Below are 18,725 nucleotides of genomic sequence, written 5' to 3' on the forward strand. Positions count from 1 at the left end.
GAGATCAATAAATATTTGTTGGACAAATAAAATTCCATGCCATTCATGAAAAGAGGCACACATCATTGAATGACTGCAAAAGTAATTGTGGTTCTTGCCATTACTTTTAATGGAAAAAAACACAATTACTTTTGTACCAACCTAATAATTAGAAAACCATGAGTGATAGCATGCTTTTAAAAATCTCACAAGCAAGTAGAAGTAGAATATAAAATGGTTGACAACTTCTGAACTATTTTGATGAATAAAGGCAAACAGAGACTTTTTCAAAAGGTATAACAGAAAAATGAAGATCAAACTTACCAGTTATCAGCAGTAAATTCAATTTTAGTTTAATATTTATTGGTGCAAAAAGCACCAGTCAGAATTGCAAGAAAACATTTTTAGAAACACAATTATTGTGAAAATTTTGATAAACTATTGGATCAAATAGATAATACTCATCTAAGAGCAGAAAGGATTGAACATAAATGTATGAATTTTGTATGTTAATGGAAGAGACTAAGTCTTTATAAATGCCAATTTTTATTATTAATTATATATCAGAGAAAAAACCTCTATAAAATATTAAAATGTAAAAATTTTTAGATTATATTTTCTTACTTCAATGGGAACAAAATGTTTGATGATGAGGATTTTTAAAAATAACATTTTTCCAATAAAACTACTTATTTAAATAATTTAAATAACAATGGGAATTAGAAAAAAATTTAAATGTACACTGCAAATGACAGATTTAGGAAATAACTATGATTTTCTAATAAATTTAAAATTTCAATGAAAAGGATTTTTTTCTTTAAAAAAGGTGAATTATTTTCAACATTAGAAAGAACATCTGTGGCTCATGCATGTAAACTGATCTGGGACATAAATGCTGGAAAGTTAATAAATGTATTTTGTGCTAGCACACAGATAAAATTTAATTTTAATTCTAGTAAAAATCTCTGAAATTTCAATTAAGAAAGCGTAGAATCTAATTAAAATTTATAGTTTTATATATAAACGATATATAATAATTTATAATTATTTATAGGCCATATTTTTCCATCAGAGGAACCACAGACTATCAATCAAAAATCTAATAGAATACTGTAAAGCAGTTGTTACATATAAATATAATAAAATGAAATGGCTTTATTATATAGTGGTAACAACTTATTAACAAATAAAATGGAAAATAATACACATTTGTTGGCAAGGATTAATGATTTATGATTGATGAGACTTGATTCCTCTCAATAATTAGGAGGTATAATACCAAACAAAATTGGAATAAACTACAAATTGCAGGAATACATTATTTGGTTGATCTTTTGTGTCTAAAGCTGGTATCTGACTTTTTTGTTGTGGTTGATGAGTCAGTCATCTTGAGTGGCCTAACATTTCTATATTAACTTTCCTTTTGATACTGCAGTTGTTCACATGAATTGCTTTATAATTCTTACGCAGCATGAAGGGGAGCTTGACCCTACCTACTTCTTCACAAAACTATTTCCATCTCAACCACACAAATAAAAGCGGCAATGAAAAGGAACAAACCACTGTTACGTGTAGCAATATGGATTAATATCAAAAACATTATGTTGAACAAAAGAAGTCAGACACAAAGCAGTATATATTATACAATTTCATGAGTATGAGATTCAGGAACAAGCAAAACTAGTTGTATGCTATGGTCAGAGAAATCAGAATGGCGATGCCTTTAGAGATAATGGGAAGTTGACTAGAAATGAGTATAAGAGGGCTGGGCGCGGTGGCTCACGCCTGTAATCTCAGCACTTTGGGAGACCAAGGCAGGTGAATCACCTGAGGTCAGGAGTTCAAGACCAGCCTGACCAACAAGGTGAAACCCCATCTCTACTAAAAATACAAAAATACCTGGTGGCAGGTGCCTGTAGTCCCAGCTACTTGGGAGGCTGAGACAGGAGAATTGCTTGAACCTGGGGACAAAAAAAAAAAAAAAAAAAAGGAAAGAAATGAGCATAAGAGAAATTTATGGGTGGTGAAAACATTCTACATCTTGATTGGGGTAGTGGTTTCATTGTTGTATAACTTTGTCAAACTCTGAACTATATGGTTAAAAGGGGCACAGTTTCTTGTATATAAATTATACTTCTATCAACTATCTCAAAAAAGAATACATTTTTAGAAATCTGATTGATATGATCCCAAAAATTACATAGATCAATTCCAAAATGTAAAAATTCTAAAGAAATTAATAGCAGTTTTATTAAAATAAGGAACAAGGGAATTAATTGCATCCCTATGTGTTATGGACATTCTAGCCTTCTGTAATAACTATATTATAATTAATAGTCTTGCAACAACAGCAATGACTATAAAACACACCTAGTCATAAATTTAATAAAAAAAAAGAAACAGGTAAGAAAGAAGTCATCAAAGTTTACTAGCAGGCATAATACAAGATCTACATAAAAGGAATGGCATACCATACTCCTAATTGAGAATACTCAGTAATGTAAATATGGCTATTTGCCCTAAATTAATTGTATAAACTTAGCATCATTCTGATCAAATTCTAAATGGTATTTACATGTGGACATTGGCAAAATGTTTCTAAATTTTATATTTAAAAATAATTATATAGTGAGTTATATAATATAATATATAATTATAAATTATATTAATTATATAAGTTATACACTATAATATATAATATAATTATATTATATAACTTATTAATCATTATATTATTAATATAATTATTATTAATAATAATGTTAAGTTAATATATGATTATAATATATAACTTATATAATTATTTTTAAATATGAAATTTAGAAACATTTTGCCAATGTCAACATGTAATAATTAAAAATAATTATATAGGCCGGGCACGGTGGCTCAAGGTTGTAATCCCGGCACTTTGGGAGGCCGAGGCGGGCGGATCACGAGGTCAGGAGATCGAGACCAAGGTGAAACCCCGTCTCTACTAAAAATACAAAAAATTAGCCGGGCGTGGTGGCGGGCGCCTGTAGTCCCAGCTACTCGGAGAGGCTGAGGCAGGAGAATGGCGTGAACCCGGGAGGTGGAGCTTGCAGTGAGCCGAGATTGCGCCACTGCACTCCAGCCTGGGCGACAGAGCGAGACTCCGTCTCAAAAAAAAAAAAAAAAATAATAATAATAATTATATAATGAGTAAACAATAATTTTTTTAAAAGTGAAAACCTGTGAAATTCATAACACAAATTGAAATTAATTATAAAGACTTAGTAATTAAATCCAAAGTCTCTAATGCAAAAATAGAGGAACCATCAATGAAATAGAATTCAGAGTACAGAAATATAGATATAAGTAAATGTAGGTAAACACACACCTCAGTAGTGACCAACTTTCTGGGTTTTAGCACTGAAAGTACTGTGTTCTTTTTTTATGCAGTGGAGTCTTGTGAGTTTTGTAATCAGAAAACCACAATGGCTGTCACACACGCAGAGAATTTTTCTAATCTAATTATTATTTCTCTCAAGCACCTGTCCATGGTGTTGAGCTGATTTGCCTGAGTGTCACTGTGTAAGTATGATAACTATTCCGTGGCCACCACAAATTATGTTAGTAGTACTAAAGGAAAAGCTGATAGAACCTACTGTCACTTTATTTTGCTGGTTACATGCTGTTTATTATACACGTGCTACTTTCTAGCAAAAGGATTTTCACTGTTGAGCAGTACATCAAATAAACAATTTCGGAGAATCCTATAAAGAAGCCCAAGAAAGAGAAATCTAAACTAAATAAGTGATAATTAACAGAGGCACTATTTTTTCAAATAACTGCGAGGACAGTTGAAATAGCATCAGTATTTCTTAAGTTCTATTAAAACAAATTTTACTGCCTCTCACCCACTCTTCCCGTTTTTTTTTTTTGCAGTAATTTTACTTTTTCTCTCCTTCTCTTTCTCCTTCTTATTCTGTCAATGCTGAAGTCCCTAGAGATTTTTAGATGACATGCCTGATCACAATACAATCTTCTTAGATGAGTAAACAAATTATATTACTCGTATAGTGTCTCCAAACCCTCAAACTTTGCAGTAAATTGAGGAATACAGAACTCTAATTTAATGGCCGTACTGTTGTTATTGTATGCTAAATAGAGAGTGTCCTCAAATTATTGCAGTATTTAAATAGTTTCTGGTTTTATCAAAATAGAAGTGGAAATGTGCTGTGTTGGTTGTTGTCATGGGGTTTCCTCAACAGAAAATTTAGGAATAACAATGTCTATCTAGTTTCTGACATATTCCATGAGTGTGATTTTTCCTTTAATCCTCTCAATTCTACTATGCAGATGAGGAAACTGAAGTTTAGCCAAGACCACACACATCAAGAAAGCAGAACTAACAGTATTTGAACTTTGTTCTATTTAGCTCAAAAACTAGATTGATTCTTTTTTTTCTACATAAGAAGTAATTAAAGATGAAGACAATTCTATTGAACATAAATTTATCAATTTCAATATTTAAAAAGTATGGGAGTTTAACAAAATATCTATTTATAATCTAATTCCCTCCTATAACCACCCAAATGAGGCAACAGCATCAGAACTTAGTACAGAACATCCATTTTGGATGGAATGTATTTTAAAATAACATTCAGAGATGCTTGGCATGATCTCATTTATTGACAAATAATATACAGTTTTTATTTTCTCTATCTTGGCTTACTAATGAGGTCCATGTTTAAGATTTCTCCTTTCATCTGATAGAAATCTGGGATATTTATGGATATGATATAATAATGTGAACAATAACAAGAGTAATGGAATATTATACCATTTGTGACATTTTCTAGAGGTTCTAAGTACTTATATTTTAGGTTATCTTCAGTGATTTACATGGTAGAAATTTTGTCTGATTAATTGCATCCTATCTGTTTCTTTGTTTGAGACGGAGTCTCAACACTCAGGCTGGAGTGCGCTGGTGCAATCCCGGCTCACTGCAACCTCTGCCTCCCCGGTTCAAGTGATTCTCCTGCCTCAGCCTCCCGAGTAGCTGGGATTACAAGTGTGCCACCACACCCGGCTAATTTTTGTATTTTTAGTAGAGACGGGGTTTCACCATGTTGGCCAGGCTGGTGTTGAGCTCCTGACCTCAAGTGATCCACCCGCCTCGGCCTCCCAAAGTACTGGGATTACAGGCATGAGCCACTGCACCCAGGCATTACCTCCTATTTTGGATGAAAACCAGCTTTTCCTTTTACTGTTGCACATTACAACATTTTTCAAAAACTCTTTCTGTTGTGCAGATAGAAAAATGGAATTTTTCCTTTGACTTATTTTTGAGATTTTACCTGCAAATGGGAATAGGAGTAGGCACTACTCCAGGACTGCACTCCTGGAAGATGTGGTTACACAACAAAGCCTCAGCAGCTGGCCGGCAGACTGGGCTCACTACTTTCAGTTCATTCCAGGCCGTGTGGACCAGTAGCTCTTGGGCCTCCTCAGGGTCCGCATAGGAGGTGTTGAGAAAAACAAGAGCATCTTTTGCCAGGACTGCATTACACACCTCCCCTCTGTACTGGGCGCAGTAGCCTTTGTTATCTTTCTGTGGTTTACTGAAAGAAGAAATGAACAACATTTCTAATCACATGCTATTTCTTGGCATTCATTCTGCTTTTCTTTTCTTTCTTTCTTTTTTTTTTTTGGTTTTCACATCTGTGTCACAGAAATAGGAGAAAATTGTACTAGCAAATTGGTTGACATGTTCCATTTGAATATTGTCTTCATTTCCAGCTGCAATTATATCATCTCTAGCTACTCCACAGGGCTATTGAGAAGGCCAAATGTGACGATAGATGGTGGAAAGCTTTGGGAACTATCAAGGACTGAATAGATTTGGGTATTTTTATTATTTTACATTATAAATAGAATCCGACTACTCTTAGTTAATAAGCTGATATAAGCAAAGATGCATCTGGAAGACATTTCATCATGATGGTTAACAAATAATTGAGCATAATAATAATTGCTCTCAGCTAAAAAGTTTGCAGCTTTAAGAACACAGTTTATTTATGTGTTATGATAGTTTACCTTAATTTTTGACAACATATACATCTTTGCAACACCTTCCATACTCAGATTCTCTCACTCACACATCTTCCCAGAATTCCATTAAAGAAAAAGAAAGTGATGTAGGGAGGAGAAAGCAGAAATATGGCTTCCAGAGGAGCCAAGTAGCACCTTCAGCTTTGCTGTTTTCTCATCATGTCTCATCACACGGAAAGTCAACCGGTCACCCAGTGCCTCACTGATCTATTCTGTTGAGTGATATAAGTAATTACTCTGAACTTGGATTATTGTGTGTTAATGGGCCATATATCAGAGAGAAACCTGTAAATGCTAGTGCTAGCAGAAACACAGGATTAAAATCTCATCTGCTATAATAACTGAAGACAATTGGGAGAATGGAAAATGCTGCTGGTACTCTCTTCACACATCTACTTGTTCCCTTAATGTAATGCTGGCAATTATAACAACTCATATACTCACCTGACAAACATATTGAATACTTATTATGTGTAGGCACTGTGATGGTCTCAGTATATTCTTATGCCTTCTATCAGATCTTCCATAGTGTTAGTAATGAAAGAAGACTCTTAAGTTGTATTCTCATTTAGATTTGTACAACTATTGAATTTAGTTTTTCATTGTCTTTATATAAAGAATTTAAAGTAAGAAAATTAAACAAATTAGAATTTGTGTCAAATTTTAAAATTGTTACATGACCCCAATTGAATTTAAAAAATTGATACTATAATTACATACCATCGCTGGCAGGTCTTTAAAGCAAATTCATTAGAACGAGATATAATACATTCAGGTAAAACAATGAACTTCCAAGAAACACAGCTGTACTTTAAAACAATATTTTGTAGTATAGAGCCTTCCTTTAATTCATACTGGCCTTTTTCTAATTAGCCAACATGATTTTTACTGTCTGTATCCCTTTGTTTGTTGGGGATATTTAAAATGAAGGCCTTGAATAAGAAAGCACAAAACTCCATGAAAACTTTCTCAAGGTAAAGGTGAGAAAACCCCCAGAGAAAATTAAACAGAAACAAGGATGCTGTTGTTGAGGCTCAGTAAACGACACCCCAAAGTGAAGGCCTAAGAAGCAGCCTCAGAAACAGACCTTCTGCCCTCCTGTCTCTCCTCTCTTTCTTCCCTGAGGCAAACCTTAGTCACTAGAATCCCTCTTCTCCGAGGCAGATCATAGACACCAGAACGCCTTTTCTTCAAGGCCAGCCATAAAACCTAAACATTTACTCTACCCACCCCCAGGTTTTCTGTGTAACACCTGGACATAAAGAAATTCAGACCCTCATTCCAGAGGGATCCTACCTCTTGCCTGGGAGGAGGGAGTGCTGCTCAGAGGGGCTGAGAAAAATCTGAACAGGCAGGATGCGCTAGTTTCCCCACTTAGCCTGTTAGCATTAGATCATACCCTTTGTGTCTAATCATATTTCTACACAGCTGTTCATACTTCATTGAACCTAAGAATAAAAATGGATTGCTTTGGCTGAGTGTGGTGGCTCACACCTGTAATCCCAGCACTTTGGGAGGCCAAGGTGGGTGGATTACCTGAGGTCAGGAGTTTGAGACCAGCCTGGCCGACATGGAGAAACCCAGTCTCTACTAAAAATATAAAAATTAGCCGGGTGTGGTGGCAGACATCTGTAATCCCAGCTACTCGGGGGGCTGAGGCAGGAGAATCACTTGAATCTGGGAGGCAGAGTTTGCAGTGAGCTGAGATTGCACCTCTGCACTCCAGCCTGGGTGACAGAGTGAGACTCTGTCTCAAAAAAAAAAAAAAAAAGGATTGCTATCCCTGTATCTGGAGTCTTCATTCTGAAGTGTCCCATGTTGTGTAAAACTGTGATCAAACACATTTGTTATGCTCTTCTCTTGTTAACCAGTCATTGTTATATAGGTGTCAGCCATGACTGTTAGGATGGGAAGGAAAGGAATTAAAACCCAACCAGCTTCTACACTGTGCTTTAAGAAACTATATAATAAGGAGTAACCAGAAATATCTCAAACTGGCTTACAAAATGGTCTCACACGTTGATGTAATATCTTAGTATAAAGGGGGATGAATAAGAGCATGTGTGATCCTTTACACTTAATAGGAAAAACTCCACCATGTAAAAATTAAATATTTCTCAGTGTCTCTGAGCTGAGAATTATTCATGCAGGTTTTGCTGTCATGTGGTAACTATTCAATGATGCTGTTACTCATTTCCCATGAGTATTTTTAAAAATAATAGACATTCATGATGTTTCCTTTAATTATACATCAAAACACACCTTTTAAAGAAAATGGAAACTAAGAAAAAGTACACAAAAGAAAAATTAATGAAAATAGCTTCAGAGATAAGGACTACTAACAATCAACTAACAATGAACCCCTCTGTCTGAATTTCTGCTAGTATTGAATCCTCATTAGTTTTACAGCATTAAGTATATAATGCAAAATAAAAATGAAAAAAAAAAAGACAATAGGTTTTGAATAGAAATAAGAAGATCTTGGTTTTAATTTTGCTTTTTCTTCCTAACAGCTTGATGACCACTAGCCTATACAAACCCTTTATGTGCTGGGAAAAAACATACACATACAAAGTATATGATTATTATTAGTTTGCTACATTTCATTTCTATGATGTTCCTGGAATGATTAAGGACCTGGCTTTGGTATTATATCGGTGCTTGGATTAGCTCTAAAAGGTAAGGCACACACAAGGCCGACTATCTACCTATCTATCTATCTATCTATCTATCTATCTATCTATCTATCTAAATTTATATATATATGAATTTGTTTATCTATCAACTACCTATAGTTTCAGTGTTTCAACCACTTCCTTTTCCTCTCCTCTTGTGCAGAAATATAAGCCTTAAATTTTACACAGTGATCAAATTTTAGATGCAAGACACAGAGGCCAATTGGGACATTTTGTCCCTCAACCCCCTAAATCTATCACTTCAAATATTTTTAAAAGGAGCTCACGGCAAGAACTGGGGAATGAGATAAATGCAAATAATTTCCATTGGTGTCTTCTGTTGTCTTTTATAAGTGACAAGACTCCCCCATGTCCAGCTCAAGTTGTGTTTCTTTGCCTGCAGTTCATGGGACTGCTGATGGGGCAACACTAGAAGCAGCTGGTCCTGTTGCTCATTAGAACAGTTTGACAGAGGTCGCAGGGATCCGTTCACAGAATGCTGGTTATTTCGGAATGATCAGCCAGACTAGCTTCTAAAAACGCTAGTTAATATTGCACGTGGAGCCACTCCCTCTCTTGCCTCCTTACAATATAAACTCAGTTGACTTCCCTTTCAGTAAAGTTCCCTTTCTTGTAGAGGTAATAATGAATTTTTGATCTCAGATCTCCTGTTCAACTTCTTTTATAACAGACAACCCTATGTGGTCAAAGGGAGTAGGTAAAGAATTCTCACTGCACCTCTTACTCCTATTTCTCTCTACTTTGAAATGTATGAATCACATTCAATAGAACATTTTAAAATGTTATCTTCAAGTTTCTCTGAGGGAGATGTCTACTCCCTTCGAACACATAATACTTTGTCCCAAGGGTATTCCAGATGACCAGCCATGGCATGTTTGCGTTATGACAATCCCACGACTCTAGTGGAAACTCCACACCTTACTTCCCTCCCTCCCTAGCACAGGCACACTTGACAGCTGTACCTCTCCTCTGCTTCAGACAAATCTTCCCTTTTTTAGCAACTGCCTTACCTCTCCTTGAGCATTCCCAACAAAGGTAATGACAGATTCTGTGCTACTTCCAACCTTCAAAGCAAACGAGAACTGTTTCTGTTCTTTCGTGTCTAGTGTCTTTGTATATGATTTATTCTCCAACGCAGGGGTAAGCAAGTACAACCCACAGGACAAATTTGGCCTGCTGCCTGTTTTTTCAGAAGGAGGGTTATTAAGTGGCACTTTTATTAATTTTAGTTTAGATAAACTTTATTCTGCTAAGGTAGTAGCTCCAAAATCATTAATAAAAATTATTAAAGCAACATTTAGATTAAAAAATGGACTAAGAATTTTTTTCTTTTTTTTAACTAAGAATGTTTGATACCACATTAACACATTGGAATGCAGTCAATTATGACAAATCACTATCCCATATACTTAAAACTGGTTTAATTTTTCATATAATGTGTATCATGATTTTCACTGCTTTTCTGAGCAATATATACATCCAAATGGTTATTCCTTAAGACTTTTTTAACAGTAAAACTTTCTTTAAAAAGTGCTTTTAGCTAAAAAAAACTATTTTTTTATTGTGTACTACATGATGTTTTAAAACATGTACGCATTGTGGGATGACTAAATTGAGCTAATTAACAAATGCATTACCTCACATACTTACCATTTTCTTATGAGAACACTTAAAATCTATTCTCAGTGATTGTCAAGAATACAATACATTGTTATTAATGATAGTCACTGTATTGTACTCCAAATCTCTTGAACTTATTTTTGCTAGCTAACCAAAATTTTGTATCCTGCTGCCTGTTTTTAAATGTAGCCTATGTGCTAAGAATGCTGTCTTAAAATTAATTACACTCCATAGAGTTTTATGAAGATCAGTTTTAAAAGGACTGCAGATAAAACACTGTAAGTTGCAAAAGGTTATATTGCAAGGGATACCGTCTTACATATAGGTTAGAGCTATAAGGGAGAGTTTGGCAGTTCTGGGTTCCATTTCTAACTTTATCATTTACTAGCTGTGTAAGCCACTTGAACTCTCCAGTTCAAAGAAACTTTCTTAGGTTTTTTTTTTTTTTTCTGTAAAATAGAGATAACAGTAATACCTATTCCATGGGGATGTCTTGAAGATAAATTTAAATAATGCGTGTGAAGCTCAGCACAGTGCCTGATCCATAGTAAGTATTCAATAGAGGTTACCTGTCTTTCACTTCATCATACTTACTAAAAGGGTTAGAAATTAGAAAGTTTCTAAAATGTTACAGTGCTCAGCAAATAGTAAACACTCAATAAATGGCATGTCAAATAACAAAAACCAAACACACTCCACTGCACTCCAGCCTGGGCAACACAAGACCCTCTCACAAACAAAAACAAACGAAATCCCTACAAAACAAAACATTGGAAACACTGGTACAATAACAGTTTCTTACCTCCATTCTATTAACAGGAAAGGAAGTTCCCACAGGAAGTCAAATTAAGGGGGAAAAGAAAGAACGTTAGTACATTTTCATCTTATGCTTTGGATGAGATTGTTTTGATACTACTGATCTCTAAGTTTCTGAAAAGTTTTCCGCTTCTGCTAGGAGGCCAGATGCTGCATTAATGGGCAGATTCAGAGGAAATGAAGAAAATATTGAGTATCTTTAGGAAGCAGGTTCTTTTCAAACTGAGTCAATCATGGGTAACATCTACCAAGGCAATATCTAAGCTCAGAATTTCCCTCCATTAGCTACCCAAGGACTTTACATTAAGAAAGCAAGATGTGGAGGTTAACAGAGAAGATGCATAAAGCAGACTTAGAGGGAAACAAAATAGAAAAAGAAGAAGGAGAAGGAGAAAAGAAAAGAACATGCAGAAGAGAGAGGGTAGAAGAGAAAGTAGAAAGTAGGCAATGGTTGTTCTCATAGACCTGGCTGCTTCAGGGGTGTGTGACCTGGGTAGCTGTATGGCATCTGCACTCAGAAGGGCCTCGGGCTTAATTTAATGTTCTGCTGTCCGTACCTTGAAATCCTTACTGTTTTTTGAACACCTAGCCCTGCAAATTATGTAGCTGCCCATACTCACAGATGTAAAAACTCGGCTCTGAGAAAACTGTGCCTCTCTCCTCTGGTGGTGTGTGATTCCCAGGACAAACAGCCCCAACTCAGACTCTCCCAAGGCATGAGAATCCCGGCAAGGGTGTGATATAACCAGCATTTCTGAATTACTCCATTTTCTTTCTTGTAAATTAAAAACTTCACACCCTTTACCAAGTGCTTTATGGTTACTTCGTCCTGTCCTCTCAACCCTCATTATGAAAATAAACAGTAAAATATATGCTTTGTCTAATACCAATTTGCCACATTAAAATTTCTCCTAATGTTGAGGTGTAACTCCATTTTGAAGGTTTTAGATCCATTTGGGTGTTATTTTTGGGAGGATTTTTAAGGGATGTAACATGAATTTCTCTGAGAGGTCAATCTTCTTAAAATACAATGAGCTTGTATTTCTAATCATTCTCTTTTAGATTTGTGAGGGTTGGTAACTACAAGGTTTTTATAACTTCGAGTGTATGACTTTTTTGAATCTTTGTGAGCTTTTTATTCAATGATTCTGAAGAATATTTTAACTTTGATTTTAGGTTCGGGGGTACATATTCAGATTTGTTATGTAGGTAAACTTGTGACTCGGGAGTTTGGGGTATAGATTATTTCATCACCTGTGTACTAAGCATAGTGCCCGAAAGTTGTTCTATTTTTTTTTTTTTTCCTAATCTTCTCCTTTCTCCAACCCTCTACCCTCAAGTAAATCCTAGTGTCTGTTGTTCCCCTCTTTCTGTCCATGTGTTCTCATTATTTAGCTCCCACTTATAAGTGGGAACATGCAGTATTTAGTTTTCTGTTCCTGCATTAGTTTGCTAAGGATAGTGGCCTCCAGTTCCATACATGTTCCTGCAAAGGACATGATCTTATTATTTTTTATGACCACATAGTATTCCATGGTGTATATGTGCCATATTTTCTTTGTCCAATCTGTCATTGATAGGCATTTAGGTTGATTCCACATCTTTGCTATTATGAATAGTGCTGCAACGAACATTTGCATGCATGTGTCTTTGTGGTAGACTGATTTATATTCCTTTGAATATATGCTCAGAGTGGGATTGCCGGGTCTGATGGTAGTTCTGTTTCCAGTTATCTTAGGACTTACCACATTGCTTTCCACAGTGGTTGAACTAATTTACACCACCAGCAGCAGTGTATAAGAGTTCCCTTTTCTCAGCAACCTCGCCAGTATCTGTTATTTTTTTACTTTCTATTTCTTTTGAGGCGGAGTCTCACTGTGTTGCCGAGGAGGGAGTGCAGTGGCATGATTTTGGCTCACTGCAGCCTCCACCTCCCGGGTTCAAGTGATTCTCCTGCCTCAGCCTCCCAAGTAGCTGGGATTACAGGCATGTGCCACCACACCTGGCTAACTTTTGGATTTCTAGTAGAGATGAGGTTTTGCCATGTTGTCCAGGCTGGTCTCCAACAGCATGTGTTATTTTTTGACTTTTGAATAATAGCCACTCTAACTGGAGTGACCTGGTATCTCACTGTGGTTTTGATTTGCATTTCTCTAATGATTAGTGATATTGAGCATTTTTTCATATGCTTGTTGGCTGCATGTATGTCTTCTTTTCAAAAGTGTCTGTTTATGTCCTTTGCTCACTTTTAAATGAGGTTTTTTTTTGCTTGTATGAATAATTTCCTTGTAGATTCTGAATATTAGACCTTTGTCAGATGTATGGTTTGTAAATATTTTCCCCATTCTATAAGTTGCCTGTTTACTCTGTTGATAGTTTCTTTTGCTATGCAGAAGCTCTTAAGTTTAATTAAGTTCCATTTGTCAGATTTTGCTTTGGCTGCAATTGCTTTTGGCATTTTCATCATGAAATCTTTGCCAGTTCCTATGTCCAAAATGGTATTTCCTAAGTTATCTTTTGGGTTTACCATTTTAGGTTTTACATTTAGGTCTATAGTCCATCTTGAGTTGATTTTTGTATATGCTGTAAGGAAGGGATCCAGCTTCAATCATCTACACATGGCTAGCCAGCTATCACAGCACCATTTATTAAATAGGGATTATTTCCCCATTGCTTGTTTTTGCCAGCTTTGCCTAAGACTAGATAGTTGTAAGTGTGTGGTTTTATTTCTGAGCTGTTTACTCTCTTCCAGTGGTCTATGTGTCTGTTTTTGTACCAGTACCGTGCTGTTTTTGTTACTGTAGCCCTGTAGTATAGTTTGAAGTCAGAGAGCGGGATTCCTCCAGCTTTGTTCTTTTTGTTTAGGGTTGCCTCAGCTGTTTGGGCCCTTTTTTCATTCTATATGAATTTTAGAATAATTTTTTTCTAGTTCTGTGAAGAATGTCGTTGGTTGTTTGATAGCAATAGCATTGAATCTATAAATTGCTTTAGGCACATTGAGCAGTGTTTTGTAATTCTTACTGCAGAGATCTTTCACCTCCCTGGTTAGCTGTATTCCTAGGTATTTATTCTTTTGTGGCAATTGTGAATGGGATTGGGCAACTTCAGCAAAGTCTCAGGATACAAAATTAATGTACAAAAATCACAAGCATTCTTGTACACCAATAACAGACAAACAGAGAGCCAAATCATGAGTGAACTCCCATTCACAATTGCTTCAAAGAGAATAAAATACCTAGGAATCCAACTTACAAGGGATGTGAAGGACCTCTTCAAGGAGAACTACAAACCACTGCTCAATGAAATAAAAGAGGATACAAACAAATGGAAGAACATTCCATGCTCATGGGTTGGAAGAATCAATATCGTGAAAATGGCCATACTGCCCAAGGTAATTTATAGATTCAATGCCATCCCCATCAAGCTACCAATGACTTTCTTCACAGAATTGGAAAAAACTACTTTAAAGTTCATATGGAACCAAAAAAGAGCCCGCATCGCCAAGTCAATCCTAAGCCAAAAGAACAAAGCTGGAGGCATCACACTACCTGACTTCAAACTATACTACAAGGCTACAGTAACCAAAACAGCATGGTACTGGTACCACAACAGAGACATAGATCAATGGAACAGAACAGAGCCCTCAGAAATGATGCCGCATAGCTACAACTATCTGATCTTTGACAAACCTGACAAAAACAAGAAATGGGGAAAGGATTCCCTATTTAATAAATGGTGCTGGGAAAACTGGCTAGCCATATGTAGAAAGCTGCAACTGGATCCCTTCCTTACACCTTATACAAAAATTAATTCAAGATGGATTAAAGACTTATATGTTAGACCTAAAACCATTAAAATCCTACAAGAAAACCTAGGCAATACCATTCAGGACATAGGCGTGGGCAAGGACTTCATGTCTAAAACACCAAAAGCAATGGCAACAAAAGCCAAAATCGACAAATGGGATCTCATTAAACTAAAGAGCTTCTGCACAGCAAAAGAAACTATCATCAGAGTGAACAGGCCACCTACACAATGGGAGAAAATTTTTGCAACCTACTCATCTGACAAAGGGCTAATATCCAGAATCTACAATGAACTCAAACAAATTTACGGGATTGTGTTTCTAATTTGGCTTGGTGATTCTTGGTATATAGGAATTTACCGATTTTTGTACGTTAATTTTGTACCTGAAACTTTGCTGATGTTGCTTAACAGCTCAAGGAGCTTTTGGGCAGAGACTGGGGTTTTCTAGATATAGAATCATGTTACCTGCAAACAGGGATACTTTGAGTTCCCCTCTTCCTATTTGGATGCCTTTTATTTCTTTCCCTTGTCTGATTGCTATGGCCAGGGCTTCTAATACTATGTTGAATAGGAGTGGTGAGAGTGGGCATCCTTGTCTTATTCTGGTTTTCAAGGGGAATACTTCCAGCTTTTGCCCATTCAGTATGTTGGCTCTGTGAAACCAATTTCTTTACTTCAGCAGAGCTTTATCAGGTTTTGGCAGAATGGAAAAGTCGTCATAGATGGTATTAATTTGTTAACACTCCAGTGGCATTTTGAAAACTGTTTTTCAAAATTTTGTGATTCTTACTATAAATTCATTTGGAAATGATGCATCATTTTGCATTTTAAAACTTTATCAATTAGGGCCAGGCATGGTGGCTCGTGCCTATAATTCCAGCACTTTGGGAGGCCCAGGCAGGAGGATCATTTGAGCCAAGGAATTCAAGACTAGTCTGAGCAACATGGTGAAACTCCTTCTTTACAAAAAAAATACAAAAACTAGCTGGGCATTATGGCACACACCTGTAGTCGCAGCTACTTGGGAGGCTATGGCAGGAGGATCACTTGAGCTCAGGCAGAGGTTGCAATGAGCCGAGATCACACACCACTGCACTCCAACTTGGGAGGAAGAGAGAGAGAAACTCTGTCTCAAAACAAAACAAAATAAAACCTTTATCAATTAGATATCTTGATAAATAACATGGAATGGTGATCAAAAGAGGGACCCATTTTTCTTTATTCTTTTAAAATACGAATACCTCACTAAACAGAAATGAGCTCTGAGAGTATGCTAATTTGGTTAATGCATATATATATATATATATATATACACATACATGTAGAGTTCATAGACTCTTAAAGGAAAGTAGCAAGGAGGCAATAATAATCAATAGATTCATTTTTTAATGGAATAAATTTCATTCCACTTAATATTTTTAGCAGAAATTCAAAATTGTAAAGAAATAGACTTTTTTTTGACAAATTGGCTAAGGAATAATGCAAGTGTTCAAAATGACTGGAACAGAAAAAGACAGTCACAACAATATGTAACAATCTCATGATTCCCTATATGTGATAAAGTATTAGCAATACAAAAATAAGTCATAAATACTCAGCCATATTATTTGGTAAATGTTTCTTTCTTTCTTTCTTTCTTTCTTTCTTTCTTTCTTTCTTTTTTTTTTTTAGACAGAGTCTCACTCTGTTGCCCAGGCTGGAGCTCAGTGGCACAATCTTGGCTCACTGCAACCTTTGCCTCCTGGGTTCAAGCGATTATCCTGCTTCAGCCTCCTGAGTAGCTGGGACTACAGGCACCTGCCACCCTGCCTGGCTAATTTTTGTATTTTTAGTAGAGATAGGGTATCACCATGTTGGCCAGGCTAGTGTCTAACTCCCGACCTCAAATTATCCACCTGCCTGGGCCTCCCAAAGTGCTGGGATACAGGCATGAGCCACTGTATCGGTCAATATTTCATTTTTAATTCTGAATTTTCAACATTAGATGCAATAGTCATCAGGCTGACTGAAATTGAGTTAAGTGAGTTAAGGCAAACTGGTTTGAGAAGTTCGTTCTGGGTGAATTAGTCTATTATAAATGTACTGAATTAATCCCATCAAAACATCAGTATTTTCATTTCAACTACTCACAGCATGGACCCCCTTGTATTTATTTATTTTTCCATCAGTAGTTGGCGTGCCCTCAAAAAGTAAGACAAATGATTGTAGGAAATATGTAAACACACACACACAGACACACACACGTGGGAAATATGTAAACACACACACACAGACACACACACACACACACAACTTGACATTTTTCCTTGGAATTTACTAAAAGGCACAATCACCCCAACCTTTGTTGCAATTTGTAGGCCCTATAACCAGACAAATAGCTTTGGTTCTCAGCCTTCAAATAAAGATGAAGTGCATCTCAGCAAATATAAGGGGAAAGGGGATGAGTTATTTCCCTAGATCTTCTCATTCTTGAATGATACAATATAAATGATAACAACACATCTCATAGAGTGATTTTTCAACTGCCTAAGAATTAAAAGACTAGGACTCAGAGACAAGGAAAGTGTTTGTTTTGTCTTTTTTTTTTTTTTAATACTATTACTGTCTAAAATGAATTGCAACAATCTGAGGGCAGAGAGAGAGGGTCCAGGAGTAGAGCTCCCCACCATTGGGATGGTAGGGAATGGGACATTCCTGTGTGTTCAGTGGATGCTATGAAGGTAGCTAAGTTACCAAGAAGACTGGACACCAGACAAAGAACCCCAGTCGTAAGCAATTGCAGGTTACCTCAATAGGGATTGATATCAAGGACCGGGGATTACGAGAGGTGGAACCAGTAAAGAATCTCCCACATCAGGGCACTGTGCAATACACAGTCTTCTGAAGGACCCTCCAAAGAACCCAAATGTCCTAGGAGACAGTCAGTATTCAGATACCACCTGCAGTAGAGAGACATTAATAACCCATCAAGGCATTAAAAGCCTGGATGCTGCACCTGCTGGCTTTCAATACCGGTTCTGCCATTTACTAGCTATGTCAGTCTGGGCACCTTTCTGAGCATTAGTTTGCTCATCTGTGAAATGGGGATAATAAAAGTATCCATTTCATTGAGTTGCGGGTGTTAAATAAATTCATATCTATCTATCTATATCTACCTATCTATCTATCTATCTATCTATCGAGAGAGAGAGAGAGTGCGCACTGGGCACTGAGAATGTACCTTGCAATTGTTAGCATTATTATTATTAGTCAGAGAAGCAAAAACAATGAACAGAGAAAGAACTAAAACATATTCCATTTAGGAAAACACATTTGCTGCCTTCCTTGTAAATTCTCTTCTCCTTAAATATGCCAGAGATGAAGAGGAACAGGAGGAAAGGGAAGAAGGGAAGGGTGGATAACAGTAGCAGATCCATTTTGTCTACTCTCCATATTCCTGAATGAAAGATTGGCTGGCAGTGGAGAGAGTGAAGCAGATGAGGCTTAAATTATGTAAGAGGAGAGTTTTAAACTAGATCAGGCCAGGATTTTAATCTCTAAACATTACCTGGAAATTATGGAATCTGCCTGAAAGTTTGTAAAGGATTTGCTCTCGAGAGGGACAAGGAGATTCTAAAAAGCATAATTCCTTAGTCCCCAGTGGTTGGAGAAAACACCATTTTCTCTGTGTACCTGTCAAGTTTAAATTGTTCAATACACTGGTTACACGTGTAGCCTCAGATCTTTGTTACC

The 18,725-nt window shown here is 36.3% G+C and overlaps 1 protein-coding gene across 4 annotated transcripts in view; it reads right to left on the bottom strand.

Annotated features, from left to right (window-relative positions):
• Positions 1–18,725, bottom strand: part of MUSK (muscle associated receptor tyrosine kinase) — a 127,931-nt gene that overhangs the window by 22,348 nt on the left and 86,858 nt on the right. For 2 of the 4 annotated variants that reach the window (XM_055269936.2, XM_055269939.2), the window contains 2 exons: positions 11,173–11,179; positions 5,301–5,564 (listed from right to left, as the gene is read on the bottom strand). In XM_055269936.2, the coding sequence (XP_055125911.1) occupies positions 5,301–5,564; positions 11,173–11,179 (271 nt within the window). The remainder of the gene's footprint in view (positions 1–5,300; positions 5,565–11,172; positions 11,180–18,725) is intronic. The other 2 variants (XM_055269938.2, XM_055269937.2) reach the window with 1 other exon arrangement.

This window comes from Symphalangus syndactylus, chromosome 3 (assembly GCF_028878055.3).
Source record: "Symphalangus syndactylus isolate Jambi chromosome 3, NHGRI_mSymSyn1-v2.1_pri, whole genome shotgun sequence".
Lineage (NCBI taxonomy): Eukaryota > Metazoa > Chordata > Mammalia > Primates > Hylobatidae > Symphalangus > Symphalangus syndactylus.